Raw genomic sequence first — 18,435 nt, 5'->3', positions numbered from 1 at the left:
CAGAGTAAACACTTACACGGTTTCTCTCAAACCTACTGTATTGTAATGAGTTAACCTTTAACTCCATGAAAGATGACATCTTCTCATTTAGGATGATGAATAACAATTTCTTGTGAAGGAGATATTAATTGACTGAAGTTTATTAAAGCTGCTCCTTTGTGAGGCTGGGTACATTAGTGATTCTGATTACACTTATGAATTGTATCTGATTGGATCCTAATTCAGAGTGTTTGTATGTTATTTAAATATGATAAGAAACCAAAGTGTGCTAAAAGCAAAAGCTGTCGTTGTTTTCATGGGATTTTGGCAGGTATACACATTGTTCTGTAATAAAAGATGAGAAAAAAGATGGAGTGTTATGTGATTATGTTTTTACTAAAAGGTAAAACACAAAATCTATGGCCACAGGAATCACTAACACAGCTATGAACCATCACAGGCGCTGGCTTTTGAACTTTGTTCTGGTAACAATCTGGATGGTCCTTTTCCCCGTTGGCCTGGAGGACACAATGTCCACAATTTCTAAAAATAATTTAAAATGTGGACTCGTCGGACCACAGCACACTTTTCCACTTTGTGTCAGTCCATCTCAGATGATCTTGTACTCAGAGAAGTCAGCTGTGTTTCTGGACGCTGATACATGGCTTTTGCTTTTCATGGTAGAGTCTCAACATGCATTCGTAGAGACAGCGACAAACTGTGTTTGGTGATGACGGTTTTCTGAAGTGCTCCTGGGCCCATGTAGCGATACCCTTTATACATTTATGTTGGTTTTTAAGGCCTGAGGGATCACAGGCCACATTATGGCTTGATCACCTGAAGACGGTGAAATCCCTAAATGTCTTGAAAAAATAATGATGGCTGCATTCTTTGTTAGCTACGTTTAACACAGTGTTCCAACTACTTAGGATTCAAGGCTCTATGTGAGTGAAAGGGAGACCTTCCAATACAACAACAACCCCCATGAACAAGACTAATCAACACCTCTTGAACAATAAAGATTTATTTCAGCTAATCGCAGATGAGATCTCTCATGCATTAGATTCCATGTACTTAATGTAAACTGGAGTCTGCTAACTTACTGCTGAAATAAAACTCCATTCAGACACTGTGCCTGCACTTAATCTATGTGACATGTGCACATGAACTGAAATGATTACAGAAGCGAGAAGTAGTGTGTATGTGGACTGACAAGATGATGGATCTGCTGACAGTTTGTGGGAGAAACTGGCAGCCTTTGTGCTATCAGTCTTAATTTATCCTCTGAGGTTAAATACAGAAACGTACAATTTCAGGCTCGGCACCTCATATGATTTTCGCAAGTCCTACACTTTAACCAAAACAGAAACATTACCAGATAAAACACACAACACCTTCCAACACTGTTACGACTGAGTAAGTGGGCCAATAACAAGACACTCACAAGGTGACATTTCATTCAATAACCTGATCGCAGCATGCATTTTGCCTTGGTAGATTTCTGTGTAAAAATAGCTGGAAATTCAACTGAGCACTTACTGTGAGCACTGCTTGAGCTATCTGGAAAGGTATCACCGTAAGAACAGACACGGAAAAAGACTTTTTCCACATATAAAGTCTACGTGTGAACAACAGAACCACATCCTTCTCTGAGACTCTGATGTGGAAAGGCTGCAGACTTTGACCAAACTGCACCTATTTACCCAGTACATCCCATGCATTTGATCAAAGTCATGTTTACTGATCCAGAATCTCTGAAGCTGTGGTTCAGCGTGGCCAGCCATGGATTAATCGCGTTGCCAGTCGTACATTCGTGACAGGAAACACTACAGCTGTTCATGAACGACTACAGTCTGGTTGAAGCGGCCAGCAGCACCCAGCTAGCTAACTGTACACCTCGACTGCAGTAACGGCCCATGCTAAGACTGCCTTAACAATGGCTCTAGCTAAGGCTGTTAGCACCTAGCTAACCACCAGCAGATAACATTAGACAGCTACGTGAATACCATGACACAGCTGGCCTCAGATGAGACGGTTGCTACAGTGCTTGTTGTGTCAAATTAGAGAGGCAGTAATCAGCAGCAGCTAACAGTTACACAGATCACTGACATTAGCTGCATGAGACTTGCAAACGTTGAAGAAACTGCACTACACAGCAGCCTTGGCAGCTCTGGCAAACCGAAACAATTCTGTTAAATGATATATCGCGGGCAAATTGTTCAGCAACAAACCTAAAAGACGACTGTCAACTGGCGCTACTGTTTACGTTAGCTAACGACTGCTAACGTTAACTTTCCTCACGTCTCTCAGCTAGCAAACCGAAAAACAGACATGGCACACCAAGGCACAAATATGACAGGAGGCTAAGTTAATGGTAGTTAATGGTTAGGCGATATGTACGTGTACAAAAAGCTCAACCCGAGCTTTAGCATGAGCTATTTTGGCTCTCAGGTTGGCTTATCTGCTGTATCATAGCGTCAAGCAGGTCGGCTTTGCTAGCTGCACTCTAACGTTAGCTGGAGTGAAATCTCACTTACCAGTCGCTGTCAAGGGCTTCCTCTTCTTTGCGTTGTGCTTACACAAGAACCTAGCCGTGCTTCATTGCATTAACACCGGGAGTTCGGTCAATATCCGCACGCTTCGATAACGTTATTGTGAAAGGAGACAGAGCCATGCATGGATTCCCATGCCTCCGCCCGCCTCTCCCGTACCTTCCACTGCGATTAGGTCCAGCCTGCTGGGTCCCAACCCCTAGCCGAGCCCCAGCCCAGGGCGGTGACGTTGGGACCTGTCTGTCTCCCTGTCTGTGTCTCTATCTGTCTGTCTGCTTACCCGAACACTTTGCCGCCCGTCTACCTGTCTTCGTGTACTCTCTCTGTCTCCTGAATTCGTTCATGCCAGCGGCTCATCCACATCGTATTGACGGCCACAGAGACAAAGGGGTCCGGAACACAGCGATTCTACATGACACCGCTTTCAGCTTCGGGTGACCAGTACTGCCTCTGCTAACAGTCATTTCTACACTGTGTGTCGTTACAGTTTCACTGCTGTCATCGCATGTATAGCATGGTTTATTAAAATGTGAATAAAGGATTAGTCGTGTCACAGTATCAGATTTACACTACAAAATTATCGTGACCAAGTTAATTCACAGTGACGATATTATCGCGATATCGAGAAGAAAAAACAGATCACAACGCCATCATTCAGATTCATGTCAGAGGACGGTTTGCAACGGCAGTGACTGACAGCCTATTAGCTCATTTGTTTAAAAATCATTTTACCAGTTTCTATGGTGAAGTTGGCTGACGTCATGTGCTGTCACGTGGTGTCTCCAGTGGGTTTCGCGGTTATCTTGAAGACGCAGACATATGGAAGCCCAGCTGAAGGTGCAGTTCTCAGTTTATCTCAGAAACACGTCCTGTTTGCTGTTTGTTTTGTGTGGTCATTTTTATGGCAGCCGTCAGCAGAGAGCTCACACGGAATGAGGGAAATGACAAAGAGAAAGATACATGAGGGAAAGACATTAAACACCAGATGTGTTTACTTTGAAGAAGCAGTAGAAGTACCAGTGTTGGAAACTAAGCAGCAAATCAATCAATTTTTATTTATACAGCACCTTATGCAGTCAAAATTGTCTCTAGATGCTTTACAGAGACCCAGAGCCTGAACCTCCGAGCAAACAGACAGTGGCAAGGAAAAACCCTTTTAACAGGAAGAAATCGAAATGTACTGCTGTGGACCTGAGCAGCGTTGAAATGCATTTTATCCATTTAAAAATCAGTTTAATGTACGTATCACTCTCTCCACAAGCAGCCACACTCCAACTTTATAAATGTTTCTTGTTCACTGACAAGTTTTACTCCGCCGGTGTTATGGTAACACAGCGTTACACTCCACCTGGCATCACTGGACATTTTATATTTTTTATTATTAATATCAAAACACAGCCTGGAAATGAAATGATAATTAGATTACTGAACAGTGAAACATCAATGAGACATGGTTTTAAATTTATTTGGTGTAAATTAATTGTAAAATGAATTGAGTAATAAAACAATATTTGGAATAATTAATAAATCTTTAAATTAATTGACGTCCATAGTACAAATACGTGTTTCTACTGTTTTTATGTCTGATCTCCAACACACATCAGACTGAACATCATGCGAAAATGCTTTGATGAACATTGCACTTTGGCTAAGAACAAAGCTTTTAGTGAATTATTTTCGGCATGAAAATGAACCATTTTCTCTGATGTGAAACTAGATTTCTGCCCAATCGTTATGTGTAGCAGTACGGCTCATCCTTATCGTTTCCTCTTGTGACGCTGAATCCTGTCAGTGATTTTCAAATACCAGTAAAATTCATCTTTGCTGTCCAGTTTCGAAGTCCAGGTTGATCCCGGACAGCAGCTCTCCTCCACAGGAGCGGTTCAGCAGCTCTTTCAGGGCTTCATTCACGTCGTTGTTGAAGGCGGTGGAGAAGCTGCAGTTGGGGTATCCTCCCCCACCTCCGTCCATGGGAAACGAAGCCATCACGTCCTGCACCCACTTCAGCTCACTGCTCAGCTCCAGATGCAGTGCATCAAAGTGGTTTTGTCTCTCCTGGTAGCGGCTGCTGATGGCACTGAGGCCGGAACTGAAAGCCTGCATGTCGTCCTGCAGGCTTCTCTTGAAGGCCTCCACCTTACGGAACTCGTAGCGGATTTGCGAGAGCTCGTGGCGCACGCCTTCACTCTCCTCCTTGTACCAGGCCTCCTTTTCATTGTATATGGAGACCATGGCGTCGATGTCTTCCTGCAGAGAGTCATGGGCTGTCGCCAGGCTCGCAAACGCACTCTCCATTTGGCCAATGTCCTCCACCACCTGGGCAAAGCGCTCAAAGTTTACATAGGTGTTGTTGGGCGGCATGCTGGAGTGGGACTTGATGGTGTACTCCCTCAGCCGCTTGGTCTTCAGCTGGCGTCGCTCCCGTTTCTTTGGCTCCTGGGTTTTATTTTCGTCCTTGTGTTCATTAAACTTCAGGGTTTAAAGAGGAAACAGTTAGTAACATTGACCCACAGAGGGAAGAGCAGGCACAGATACAGCTGACGCATTTATGCTCATGAATCAAGCAGGCTTGGATTAAAGGTGCATTACACACCACAAATACTTTTTCCTTCATCATATCATGAGTGACACAGGCTTGATGGCCAGGGGTGGTCAATGCCGCCATAAACTAAAGGATGGCCACCCAGTGGGTCATTTGGGTTTGAGTTTGTTTGTTTGTTTGTTTGACGTTTCCGTCCACGTCTGTCCAGACTCGTAACATCTGTAGCGACTGACAGAGAGTTGAATATTGTGTAAATATTTCTTGGCCCATAATGATTGCATAAAAATTTGTATTTAAATGAAGAATCTGGTCTCCCAAACGCAGATATTCTCAGGCTCAGTCAGCTTGCACATGAATATATATTAGCTCTACTTTCCATTTCTTATCTCGAGCTGGACTACTTAAATCAAAACATTGTTGTTGGGTTAAATTGGCCAGGTGCTGGGGGACATAAATCATAGCACCCTGAAGCACGTTGGTCTGGACTTTGTTTGCTCCTGGCTCTATTCATTATTCAGCACATAATCAGTCTTCAGTTCAGTCTGCTGCTGAACTAAACCTTCCCACTGCATGACAGGACAACACCAAACTGTGACGGTCTGTGGGCGATGAACTTTCTCTGGTCTTTGTCGATAGTCCTCCTCGCACTCACCAAACACAGAAATGTTTAAAAATCTATCCAAATCTATCTTGAATCTGTGTCTCTTTACCTTGATCCATGGGTGATTAAGAGCATCTTGAATTGTTAATCTTCTCCTGTAAGAGAAAACAGAAAATCAAAATAACAATCCCAGTACTGACACAAGTGTGCCCGGAGGAAAACGTCACTCACATGCACTGAGCTCGTACCTCTTATCCTTCTCCAGCAGCTGGCTGATGAATCTCTTGGCCAGCTCACTGGTGTGACAGAAGAACTCCTCATCAAACTCATAATTTATGGTGGAAATGTTCCTCAGTGTGTCCTTTTTGGTCTCCCCCAGGAAAGGAGAAGCACCACTCAGCCTGGAACCAAACACAAGAGGAGGGGCGGTTCATCGTCCCGTTTGAAGTGAGCTGCAGCGTAATGTGCAGCATGGCGTAAAGTCACATTACAGAATCATTTACACTCCATGTCGAGTCTCAGCTCGACTCTTTTCTCGACTCCCACTCCAGCTGGAAGCCCCTCAGTGTAGGTGGGATTCTGAGCTGATTCTTGGCCAAAGCGAAGCTGCACGAAACTGCTGTGATGTCGTCCTCATGGTGGCACAAAGACAGGAGGACTCAGCATTTCACGCAAGTTAACAATTCTAGTGAAAATCTCTCTGACGAATCAGGAGTCTGGCCTCCACTGAAGTGATACCAAAATAAAGTGCCAACCCCGAGAAACTTTCCACGACTTTTGCTAATGGAAAAATGAAAAAAGGATGAGAATTTGAGTCAAGCTGAGCGGTGCCATGCAGTGGAAATGATGCATCTGTGATGTGGGCTTCACTTGCAGGATGTATGTGATGACCCCGATGCTCCACATGTCTGCTTCCAGTCCCAGTGGCTCGTAGTTGACGATCTCTGGTGCTTAAAAGGCAAACGAGATGACAAAAAGCCTCAGCGTTAAAAGAATTAGCAGACTCTAATTCGGTTTGACACACCCAGCATAGTTTTCATAACTTTTTCTAACATTTCTGAAGCCCTGCACCTCTAAACATCTAATGTCACAATGCCTGTATGTTTTTACACTCAGCCCGGGGAGGCCTGGCCTACATGATGGGTTTCAGGACGAGGGGATGCAGACCAGACTTCAGTTTGTAGAGTTTGACATCGTGGCCCACATTCACTTCTGATAATTCGAGTTACAGTCATCTGTGACAGATGAAGCCAGATGACTCATCTTCTCTGGGCTTGCTCTCAATAGCAGAACTTTGAGGAGGAAATATTTAACTAATTAGATTATAATAATTTGGAGATAAATGGCTGTACTGCTTTATGGGCTGTTTTGAGAGCTCTTTGAGACCCAGCAGGCCTTAATGTTTTGTATGGTTACAGCTGGTAGGCTGCTTGTTGTCCTGTGTGCTGTACCTACAGTGTGTGTGCTGTGGCTGTAGTCACCGTTGCTGAATGTAGATTTGAGTTGGAGACAATAAAAATCATAAATTGTGTAAATCTGATCAGATTTAAAGTGTCTGCCTGATTATATCAGAAGGCAAATGGACTCAGCTACAGTGTAGCCGCTCATGTTGATTCACGTGACTACACGCACAGTAAACAGGACGTCCCAGGAGCCTGTCTGTGTATGGACAGTGACTTTACAGCAGCTGTGGACACTGGAGTTTAACATCCACGTTTTTGTCTTACCTACAAACTCAGGTGTTCCAAAGATGTTTTTGAACTCAACCCCAGCTTCAATCTTGTGGGCGAGACCGAAATCGATGAGTTTGATCCTCGGCAGCGGCACGTGTTTGTCCAGCAGCATTATGTTTTCAGGCTGCAGACGACACAGAGGCTTTCACAGAGAGGAAAACTACCAACATAACAACGACAGTGCAGTGCAGTATACATTAAGGTGCAAAAAGATCCCCCGACACGAAAACCATCAGCAGACATCAGCTTGAAATGAAGTGAAAATGAAATGTGAACTCCAGTCTAGAATCAATTTTTCAAGGAATAAAATAAATGTTCAATGGATATGAAGCTCATGAGTCATGACTGAAACCAGCAGAGCCGTAACTAAATGGGCCCAGTGGCGAGACTGTCGCCCACATTACTTCCTGTCATGCTGAATGACAAAGGTCTGATTTGCAGAAAGTGCAAAGAGTCAACTCGAGGCCACATTTTGCTGTTTCAATAACAACAATACAAACTGTCACAAGGTCGACAGCTGCTTGTTAGCAACACGACCTTCAGATGAGACAGCATCACACCTTCATCTGCAGTTTCTGTTGATGTTGTTTGTTGGCACTTGATCCCAGCCGAGCCGTCGTGTCATTCAAACAGCTGGCTACAAGAACACACAGAGTGATGTCTGATGGTTCCATTTCCTGTTTATTTTGAAACCCGAATCACAAAAATGCTCTGCTGATGTCTCAAACTCTGATGAAAGTCTGCTGTGTTGCTGGGAGAAAAGTGTTACGAAACAACGCCGAGCCGTCATGAGAAATAAACTCAGAGCGTGAAACAAGATTTGGTCGCTTTGACAAAATGTCACGTCTGAATTAAGCGAGTTCATGAGATCACTTCAGCGTGACCCTTTGATGCGGCTCAGAAATCTGAACATAAAGAAGAACACTGACAAACCTTGAGATCAAAGTGGGCGATTTTCCTGGAGTGGAGGTAGTTCACCCCCTCCAGGATCTGTTTGATGAACTGAGTGGCCTCTTCCTCGCTCAGAGACTCCTTCTGTGCCAGGAAGTCAAACAGCTCACCTCCAGAGACCCTGGAACACGAACACACACACACACACACACACCAGTGACAACGATAACGTCCCTGCCTCCATTTACATAAGAACATATTTTGAACATTTTCAGGGGCCCCGGATGGTCGTTGGCTCACAGCTCCAGGATGAGCACCACGTCAGTGCGGTTCTCGTAGACGTCGTGCAGCGTGACGATGTTGGGGTGCTGGATCTGCTGCAGGATGTCCACCTCCCGCTCTATCTCCTCCCGCCTCACTCCCCGAGAGCTGGCCATACTCTGACGCTTCTTGATGAACTTGGCGGCGAATTGGCGGCCGCTGCTTTTCTCTCGGCATTGCTTTACGATGGCGAACTGCCCGCTGAAACACAAGAGGGGGAAGAAAATGTTTGGAGCAAAGACCGAAAAAGTAGTTTTTATCAACTGCTGACAAACACTGCAGTACAGATGAGCTGCTGGTTGGATGATATCACAGCTTGTGCATCACTCATATCAATGAGGTCATTTAGAAGCATTCAGTAGTCGTCATTACATAACTTGTTCACCAGGGGGCACTGACAAGCTCATTATGAAGTATATATTTGATCCCATTTCTTTAAAACCAAAACATTTAAGGGATCTTCATCAAAAGTGTTTGGTTTTGTTATTGGCAGTGATAGAATAAGATTCAGATCATTCACTTAAGTGCGAACCAATAGAGCAAAGTGAAAAATACTCCATTGCAAGTTCTGCATTAAAAAAAATCCTACTTAATTAGTAATTGTTATTTATAATTGATCTCTCCTCCCTGGATTTAGTGCAGCCCCCATGACTGGATGTTTTACTTGGATGAGTGTTAAACCCTCAGTGTGACTGCAGGTTTATTTTTATTCCTGTCTTGTCTGAGCTCACAGACAAATTGAGCTCAAGCAGATTAATCTCACCATTCAACACACACCTAAAGATATCCATACATTTGTCTGACGTGAGGAAAGAAGGACGGACCAAACTAAACAGCTGTGATAATCTGGAATAATTTGCATTTTAATAATTTTGCACACGCTGGCCTGATGGGGACACTTCAGTTAAAGGAGAGACTTTGAGAAAGCAAACTGCTCCACTCCTGCTTCAGTCTGACTGAGCATCAAAGTGTTGACGGGCTTAAGGCTCAAAGGGACGGTGAAACAACTGAGTCTTTTTATTATTTGCTCTGTTGCTTGGCCTGCGGTGGGATTACGGTTCAGTTTTGTCACAAAGTCGGCCAGCGATGGGCCTGTCACTCACATCCTCACGCATCCCAGTACAAGCAAACACCTCATGTGCTGAGTTTGATGTGGTTGAGTACTTAAAATTCAAAGGTTACGCGACAGTGCAGCTGCTTTTCCCTGGCGCACTCGAACGGGCTGTAAACTAACACTTCCTCCTCTGCAGCCAGTCTGGGAGCATCTACAGCCGCCGCTAAAGATAGACGACTGCTTTAAAAGGCAGCAGGAGGTGCAGAGCAGCTGTCTCCACCTGACAACACACAGCAGCAAACCAAGGCCCGACACGTGGGACCTTTACTGTCTGCTGGGAACGCTGTGCTTTCAGAGGTTTGTAGAAACAGCTGATTTGAAAACGTGATCACAAGTCAAACAAAAGGTTGAAAGAGAATGAAGGAATCACGGGCACAGGAGACGTTCCCAGCCTGCAGTTAATGATCCGGTTTCATTTCCATGTTGTTGGAGCACAGCAGCGACCGACACACGTGAGCAGCCGCTCTTCACAGTCTTAAGTGATTCCTTACTGTCACATGTGTGCAGTGAGCTCTACAAGGTGTTATCGCAGGTAACTCTGACCAGCTCGCTGTTCAGCAAACCGCTGATGGCTGACTGACTTCCTGATCATGTGACCACAGCGAGGCTGTTAATTCTGTCATGTACTTTAGACCTTTACAAAAAATATTTTCAAATGATTACCCTCTTTGTCCTGTATGTCCTCCAACACAAAAGATAAAACATGATCATTTCACATGAATCGTAATTTCCCATGGCTAGATTCCTCTGTGAAAATATCAAAATAAAATATACATCAATAAATAAAAAATACACTCATCCTCCTCCCAGTTATGTCAGTTCTCCACTGACATAAATAAAAATAAATAAACAAAGTTTATTGTTAGCTTTCTAGCCCTTTCTAAATGTATTTAGACCATGGTCACAGCTGTGCTCTGTCTTTCTGTTTAATGTTAAGTACCTGGTGTGCAGGTTGTGTTATCAGATCCCTGTTAACATTCAATATTCCACAGTCATCAAAGTGAACACATGGCATCCCTTACATGCTGCATGTCTGTCTGTGGCCTACCTTCCCAGCTCTTCACCGATCTCATAGAAATCCTCCACCTTCTGTTGCCTGAATGCGTCCATGGCTGCTGGCAGCCAGGAGGACATGTGGGGAAACGTTTGCTGTCCCTGCTGACAAAAGCTAACCAAAGTGAAGGGTTTTGAAAAGCAGAGCCTGTTACAGAAGATGTCATCACCTTGAAGGTCGGAACAGTCAGGGGTTCGGCAGCACTGGAGAAACGTTTAGCTTACCGTAAATGTCACCAAAACTACCAATGTGAAACATCATCAGAGGATAGAAAAGGTCTTACCGTGTTGAAATACTGAAGACTTGATCGTGGACGCTGTGTCCTCCTCCTGTCCTGTCCTGACTGTGTGTCAACACATCACAGACACAGCGTCGTACTGAACCTCATTTAGAAAACTACAAATTGATTGTGGCGTTTTCTTGTAACATGCATGATATTAGTAGATGTCTGAAAACTTAACCTCCTCCTGTGATGCAGTGTGAGCTACAAGTGAATGACAAAACTGGGCCGAGCAAAGCAGGTCGTTTGAATTAGATGTAAACTATCATTTGTTCGCACTGCTCCGAACACCTTAACACGATTAGGTTTAAAAACGTGATTTTACTTGAGTTAATTTGTAGGACGAATGGAAAAATAAAACGCGCCAATTCAGACGATTCAGTCAAATGTGTGAAATCAGTCTGCACCTTCCCAACACTGTAAGTGAATTGTTTCTTCGCGATAATATAAATGAGGTTTGGCGCTCCGTGTCTCCCGGCACTCTGCCTCTCGGCTCGACCATCTGCTCAGCTCGTGCTGTCAGCTCGTGACACCTGTTGTCTCGCGCGCCCTGACGCGTATGGGAATGAGTGCCTTTCATATATTCATTTAAATAAAAATGATTAATTTCATCATCTTCTATCTTCATTTATTGTGACAAATTCAAACCCTCGCGGGATGTTTTCACACATGGACCTCTCCTTCAAATCAAAGTAGCTTTGCTAAATTATTCGTTTATGTGTCACGTGACTCATACAAATTTCTATCTGCAGTTTAATTTTTATATTTTCAGTGTTGGTCAAAAACCAGTGAGCAACACTGACTCCCAGTGAACATAACATGTACTCTTCTGTAGCGATAGCTGGTCCATTTCTTCAAGAAGATGAGCTTTCATCAAATCATTTCTTGCTGTAACTTTTGTGCACATATTTTGCTGTTATTAAATTCTTACACTTTCTGTTGTTTTTCATGGTGGCTAAAGTTAGCATGCATGGTTAGCATGTTCAGCTCCATGTTTGGTGTTGCCGCAAGCCGGATTCCTTCAGCGCTCACACTGAGTGTCCAAAGATCACGTCCCGGCTGGTCTCCATCTCTGTCCCGCCACCATCTGGCCAAAAACCCAATGTGTAGATGTGAACTCATTCTGCTCACAAAACAGTCATTCAGTTTGGTTCTGATACTCAAGGTCTCCTGAGGATGAACCACAGAGATTTTGATGATCCCTGACCGTTCAGCTTGGGCCCACATGAGACTGACATTCAGCATTTTGAGCAAAATGTCTTAATTAATGTCGTCAGGAAATCTGCTGCAGATGTTGAAGGTTCCAAGTGGACGAGTCCTGCCAATTCTGGCAATCGCCCAACTTTTCATCTAGCGCCACCCTGAGGTTGATATCCAGACATTCAGGCTTTCCTCTGGATGATTCTTTATAAATTTGGGTTTTAATGCCACCTTCAAGTCAAAACTTTATTTTGTCCAGTACTTTGGTCTATGAGTAAATTAGACATCTGAACGGTTGCCCAAGTCTTTACTCCTGAATTTAAACGGTACCTTGGTACCTTAACTTGTTGGGACGGACTATTTCTCCCCAAGTGGAAGGTGACAAGAACTAAAATGAAAACAAACAAATTTACTAAATTCAATCTGGAACAAGGAACACAGATAGTAAAATGAAACTGGCAGCCCAATGAGAGGCAGAGGAGTCATTGGCAGATAAACTGAGACAATATCACTATTCAGACCAGACTGACACCCAACAGAAATAGTCAAATGAGGCCTCTCGTCTTCCTTCTGGGAGTCAAACATTGTCCGAGCAGAGAGCATGCAGGGTGCGCTAACACAGCTCTGTCAGCTCCTGGCAAACGTATGAGGATGGAGAAGAAGTCAAGCGTGGACCTCCGCATGGAGGCATCAGAAGGAGGCCTGAAGGAGCTGGTCCAGAGGTGGTTCACCGAGACGCAGGCGCCGCTCATCCTCAACAACGGAAACTTCCCCGACTGGTTTCTAGGCTTCACTGCAAGAAAGTAAGCAACACAGACACGTGTTTTCAGCAGGATCTGTGGTGAAGGAGGGAAGAAGGGAGTCAAAGCTGAACTGGTTTTGACCTTGTGGGTTCTTGTAGGTTATCTACAGCACTGCGTGTCTCCCATGTTTGTTTATGTGTTACAGCACTGCTGAGGACACGCAGGTCAAGCAGTGATGGAAAGTAACCGAGAATATGTATGGAACGACTCTACTCCACTTGAACTTTAATTACTTCTCTGAAAACTTTATTAAGTATTTCCATGCAACTTTACAATACTTTACTGTACTTTACTGTACCACTGTAGCTTTAGCTGCTAAGTACTTTATACTGCACACTGCTGTAGATTAAACTACTCTGCAGTATATTGAGCAGTTCAGACTAGCAGTTGTACCACTCATCCAGTCACAGAATACATTGTAGGACAACACCTTTCTCTGTGAGTACTACTACTTTTGATACTTTAAATACATTTGCTATACCCTAACATACTTTCACTGCGTCACTACCTATCTGAATACTTCCATCACCCAGGTTATGTGCTCAATGTTTATACAATTCAGACAAAAACCTGACACGAAGGATATGTCTTACAATTAAAAACAAACACATGATGGGTGTTTCATACTGCGTATGACTGCAGTATTGTTAGACTGAATATATACATATGACTGCTTATTTTAGGCCAAACAAAAGATGGATATACTCTAGAAAGCTATGCTCCTCCCCCTCCATGTTAGCTGATGGGACACGAGCCAAACTAAAACCTCAAAGCACACTTCAAATAAATCACGCTGGTGTTTGTTCAAGTGTTCATATTTCTCATCAGTTTGGTTTTAATTAGCTATTTGATGCTATAAGAAGGGGCTGGAATTTAATGACAGACAGCTCAGTGCTGCTCCTGATTGGCTCAGACGGGTGCTCAGGACCGCAGCTCCACCCCCTGATCTCCACTGCACATGCTCTGGCTCCACAGTTACCAGGCTGTAGCTGCTAAAAGAGTCAGGGTGTGTTTTACTCCTTTTGAACAATGAATCAAGTTCTCCATTTGTAAGACTGAGACTGTGCTAGTTTTTTATTTCCAAAGTCACGCAGCGCAGCTTTAAGGAAATCAATGGACGATAGTGAACCTGACTCCACATATTAAGACTCTGTGAAAAAGCAAGCGATGTGTCCAAGCGATGTGTGTGAGAGTGGATGAAAGAGAGATACGACTTGGGCAGAGGTTTCATGACACGGCAGCGACACTTTTAGATCTAATTTGCCTGTGAGTCGTTGAAGTGGTTCTGCTTCGCTCTCTGCCTCAGGGACACAGAGGATCTGTTGAGAGATAAAGCTCTGGGCTGTTTTTTCATTCGCCTCAGCGATAAAGCCATCGGATACATCCTGTCCTACAGGTGAGGAGAATCAAGCCTGTTCAGCACTGCTCAGGTGCTCCTTCACTGCCTTTCCGATCCATCTCACCGGCTGTGCATTTCCTCCATAGGGGCCATGACAGGTGCCGCCATTTTGTCATCACCCAGAATCAAGATGGACAGTTCGTCATATCAGGAGACTGTCAGACGTACGGCAGCCTGACAGAGCTGATAGAGTATTACAAAGTCAGCCCCATCCAGCCCTTTGGAGAATACCTGACCTCCAGCTGCTATGAGGTGAGGAGGGACCACAGACGAGGTCATGTCTGTCGTCCATCGATCAGCCGCCACTTTTGTTCAGACTGAAATCATAAAAATGATTCAAAAGATCACAGTGAGATTTGGTTCAGACATTCATGACCCCAAGAGGATGAACCCTCCTCCTGACTTTTCACACAATTTTTCAACTACCCAATAAAGTATGTTTATTTTGTTTAATGCACATTAATTAACATGATGCTCTGGAATCCATCATGTAAACATGGCAGCCATACAGGCTCACCAGCATGAGCATAAACAATATTTAACATGTGAATTTAATGACACTATTTCTAAGTAAAATGATTCCAAAATATGAAAAGAATTGTCCCCAGATTTTATACAGACATTTGTGGGTCTCAGATGATGTACTCCGTGACTTTGGTGACCCTTTCATCTAACTCTTACTGAGACATGTTAGCATGATCAGCTTTTAGTTTTTAACCTGCTGCCATGAAATAATTTGTGAGTCTGATCAGTTACTGTAGTACAGAGTTTTTTACTTGATGTACCTTCTTATGTGAAGTACAGTGTTTGACTACATTAATAGCATATACTATATGCACAAAAGTATTGGGACACACCTCCGTTTTACTGACTTCAGGTGTGGTGTGGAGCTGTTCCTCAGGGTTTGGGCTCGGCCCCTGACTTACAGTGAAGGGAAATCTTAATGCTTCAGCACACCAAGACATTTTGGACAATGCTATGCTTCCAACTTTGTGGCAACAGTTTGTTGAAGGCCCTTTTCTATTCCAGCATGACTGTGCCCCAGTGCACAAAGCAAAGCTCCATAAAGACATGGTTGGATGAGTTTGGTGTGGAAGAACTTGACTGGCCCACACAGAGTCCTGACCTCAACCCCATCCAACACCTTTGGGATGAACTGGAACGGAGATTGTGAGCCAGGCCTTTTGGTCCAACATCAGTGTGTGACCTCACAAATGCTCTACTGCATGAATGGGCACAAATTCCCACAGAAACACTCCAACATGTTGTGGAAAGCCTTCACAGAAGAGTGGAAGCTGTTAGAGCTGCAAAGCTGTGTGTGTGTTTACAATGAGACGTCATTAAAGTCCCCGTTGGTGTGATGGACGAGTGTCCCAATACTTTTGTCTGGGGTCGAGTGTAATTCTGACATGATGTAATTTTAAATACAGTGAAGAATTAAATAAGCTTCAGTGCACAGTCAGTTTGGCCAGCTGGTGCAGTACAACACTGCAGTCTCTGAATCTGAAAGGCTGCAGCTCCACTGGTCTAATTTGACTGCTGCCTGCATCATTTACATGCCTCGCTTGTTTTCCTTGTTGGAGTTGGGGGGGATTGAGAACAAAACAGTCACGCAGGTTGTTGTCTTCAGGTAAACACAGGTGAGCTGTACGATGTGGTGAATTACAAAACCAAAGGGACGTCTGGGGTGAGTGTCCAGGCTCTGCGGACTCTGTGGGACCAGAGGACTGATCATCAGCGCCACCCTGGCAATGATCAAAGATCTCAAAATGAACTTCCAGTGCAGCCGCCTGCGCTGCCGCCTAAATCTAAAAGCAGGAAGCTGACAGGAGTGGTGTCTGTGGACACAGTGACCCTCTCACAGGTGAGACAGACGTCACAGCTGGCCCACTATTAGAGTTTGTTGTGCTGCATACAAAAGCACTTTAAAATGCAAAAGCTGTATACTTTTCTTCCAGTGTTTGACATTGACATTTCAGTGTTCATAAACATGCACACCTCAGCATCTTTTTAGGATGCTGTGAAGCTGTTGGAATATTCGCAGGAATTTCAACTCTGTAAATATAAAGTTGGCATCGTGTCTTTCAGGGTTTGCCTCCAGTTCCAAAGAGAGGTCTTCCTCTGGGCTTCACCCTGAGTGGATCTTTGCCTGACACGTCACGTCCAAGCGAGACCGACCCAAACAGATTAGAGAGACGCAGAGGAAACACCAACCCAGCGCTAATGTCTGACTCCATTCACACCACCGACACCAGCCGTCCAGGTGATCTCTGGATCACACACTCAGAGCCCACACAGGTGGAGGCCAGAAGCAAATCCCTACCGAGACTGAACAACATGGAAGAGCACGAGGAGGCGGAGGCGGAGGCGGAGGAGGTGGTGGAGGTGGAGGAGGAGGAGGAGGAGCAGGAGGAGGAGGAAGAGGAAGAGGAGTACTCTAACCGGCTCAGTAGTCCCTCCTTCACTTCGTCGACATCATGTGCACCCGCTCCGATGAAGAGAGTCACCTGTCACACCTACTCCCTCCACGATCCCAGAGACATGAGCAGCTCCAGATCAGAGCAGCAGGCTGAGGACGTGGAAATGTCCAGGTCCAACCCGCTGTACCAGGCCCCCGAGGGGCCCGGACGGAGCGCCGCACCGCAGGGAGGCGCCACGTACGCCGAGGTCCCCCAGAGGCCGAAGCCTGCAGGGCTGGTGGACGACACCTACGAGCTGATCCCCACGCAGGCCGTCCAAGGAAACACTTACGAGTCCCTCGAGGATATGAAGACCAAGAAGTCCAAATCCACCTGGGGGAAAAATGTGAGTGAGAGAGAAGGACGAGATGTGTTTCTGAGAGCAGATGTGTCTGATTTAACTGCTGTCCTTCTCTTTTCTCTTTGCAGAATATAAAATGGAAGAAATTCCTTCCTGATTACAAGAAGAAATAAACACGACTGAAAGGACTGAGTATTACAAATAATAAACTTAAAGAATATAACTTTGATTTTTATTAAAGAAGAAAATTGTGTAGAATTCAGATGTTTAAACTTCAACATTTTCTGGTCATTTTCCTTTAAATTTAAAATGTTTTGTATAACATGAGTTTTGTAAATTTTAGTAAACAATATTAAGATGCATTTTCTTTCTATTATTCTATTATTACTATTATCATGAATATTATTGTTAGTAGTTGTACAGTGGTAGTAATGGTGGTGGCATTAAAGGAACAGTTCACCCAAAAAGGGAAACTCAGTCATTTTCTCCTCCCCTCCGTGTTGATCTGAAGTAGGATGACATTTCTTCTTCCAAAAAACATTTCAGGAGCTTCACAGCAAAACAGTGCAGCAGCATTCTGCTAAACAAATAAAAACCAACAACAATAAAAACAAACACAAAACGGCCCCACACAGCTCATCTGGCATAATCCAAGTCTTCAGAAAGCCTGAGATTCCTGGTGTTGTCAGAGTACGATATGTCCCAAAGTGATGTCCACATTTATGTCGGCCTCTCAGGCACTGAGCAGGTGACACCAATAACCCCAAGAGGGTTCAGGGCTTAAATCTGGGTGTGTGGAGCCAGAGGAAGACGTGAGCTGCCGAGCTGCATTGTGGGTAATGAAGGAGCCATGTTTTTACACAGAAGACTGTATGGAATAAAAACCATCTCTGGTTCTGCTGCACTGACTGTTCATGGTCCATCACGAGTCTGTCTGTCTGTTGTCCTCCTCGGTCCTCATCTTCTCCTTTGCGGACTCCTCCTCACGACGGGGCCTGTCATTCCCAAAGTCTCCCTCCTCTTCATGTTGTGCCTTTTATGCCTTCCAGCTCTTTCTGACTCTTTCTCCATCTGAATGTCCATCCTCAGGATCCCGTACCTCCGTCTGAGGAGGAGCTCTATCTCTCCTTCTAAAAGGCCTTTCTCCTTCGTGTCCTCCTGTTATTCATCAGGGTCTGTCCTCCTCAGTCCTGCTCGTTGCTCATG

General features: G+C 44.5%; 3 protein-coding genes across 13 annotated transcripts in view; 1 reads left to right on the top strand and 2 right to left on the bottom strand.

The window, feature by feature from the left end:
• Positions 1-3,213, bottom strand: part of herc1 (HECT and RLD domain containing E3 ubiquitin protein ligase family member 1) — a 48,351-nt gene extending 45,138 nt beyond the window's left edge. For 5 of the 8 annotated variants that reach the window (XM_046397003.1, XM_046397030.1, XM_046397039.1 and 2 more), the window contains exon 1: positions 2,517-3,213. The gene's annotated coding sequence lies outside the window, so the exon portion shown is untranslated. The other 3 variants (XM_046397066.1, XM_046397012.1, XM_046397021.1) reach the window with 3 other exon arrangements.
• Positions 3,214-4,326: 1,113 nt separating this feature from the next.
• dapk2a (death-associated protein kinase 2a) lies at positions 4,327-11,800 on the bottom strand. 4 transcript variants are annotated; one of them, XM_046396925.1, is made up of 12 exons: positions 11,681-11,800; positions 11,475-11,617; positions 11,071-11,130; positions 10,782-10,901; positions 8,599-8,820; positions 8,341-8,479; positions 7,968-8,084; positions 7,402-7,531; positions 6,549-6,624; positions 5,923-6,075; positions 5,784-5,829; positions 4,327-5,000 (listed from the first exon to the last, which is right to left on the bottom strand). In XM_046396925.1, the coding sequence occupies exons 1-12, from the start codon at positions 11,693-11,695 to the stop codon at positions 4,347-4,349; spliced, it is 1,875 nt and encodes a 624-aa protein (XP_046252881.1). In that variant the 5' UTR covers positions 11,696-11,800; the 3' UTR covers positions 4,327-4,346. The 4 variants fall into 4 exon arrangements, with proteins under 4 accessions (XP_046252881.1, XP_046252888.1, XP_046252898.1 ...); XM_046396932.1 differs by lacking the exon at positions 7,968-8,084 and having other exon boundaries at positions 11,681-11,796; XM_046396942.1 differs by lacking the exon at positions 11,681-11,800 and having other exon boundaries at positions 10,782-10,891; positions 11,071-11,611.
• On the top strand, positions 10,821-18,196 carry sh2d7 (SH2 domain containing 7). Its single transcript, XM_046396965.1, has 7 exons — positions 10,821-10,963; positions 12,029-13,070; positions 14,377-14,466; positions 14,556-14,721; positions 16,100-16,333; positions 16,558-17,274; positions 17,358-18,196. Exons 2-7 carry the CDS (start codon positions 12,817-12,819, stop codon positions 17,400-17,402), a joined length of 1,506 nt encoding a protein of 501 aa, XP_046252921.1. The 5' UTR covers positions 10,821-10,963; positions 12,029-12,816; the 3' UTR covers positions 17,403-18,196.
• Positions 18,197-18,435: the final 239 nt, after the last annotated feature.

The sequence above is a fragment of the Scatophagus argus genome, chromosome 1, assembly GCF_020382885.2.
Source record: "Scatophagus argus isolate fScaArg1 chromosome 1, fScaArg1.pri, whole genome shotgun sequence".
In the NCBI taxonomy this organism is placed as follows: Eukaryota; Metazoa; Chordata; class Actinopteri; family Scatophagidae; genus Scatophagus; species Scatophagus argus.
Note: the sequence above shows the minus strand (reverse complement) of the source record. Positions and strands in the feature narration are given on the sequence as shown.

What these genes read in the sequence shown, in the direction of transcription:
- sh2d7 (XM_046396965.1), top strand. Translation starts at nt 12,817, where the DNA reads ATGAGGCCTCTCGTCTTCCTTCTGGGAGTCAAACATTGTCCGAGCAGA. An exon ending in GGATACATCCTGTCCTACAG is followed by an intron (nt 14,467 to 14,555) that starts GTGAGGAGAATC and finishes TTTCCTCCATAG; the next exon opens with GGGCCATGACAGGTGCCGCC. An exon ending in ACACAGTGACCCTCTCACAG is followed by an intron (nt 16,334 to 16,557) that starts GTGAGACAGACG and finishes CGTGTCTTTCAG; the next exon opens with GGTTTGCCTCCAGTTCCAAA.
- dapk2a (XM_046396925.1), bottom strand. An exon ending in GTCTTCAGTATTTCAACACG is followed by an intron (nt 10,902 to 11,070) that starts GTAAGACCTTTT and finishes CACTTTGGTTAG; the next exon opens with CTTTTGTCAGCAGGGACAGC. An exon ending in CTGCTGGAGAAGGATAAGAG is followed by an intron (nt 5,830 to 5,922) that starts GTACGAGCTCAG and finishes TTTCTCTTACAG; the next exon opens with GAGAAGATTAACAATTCAAG.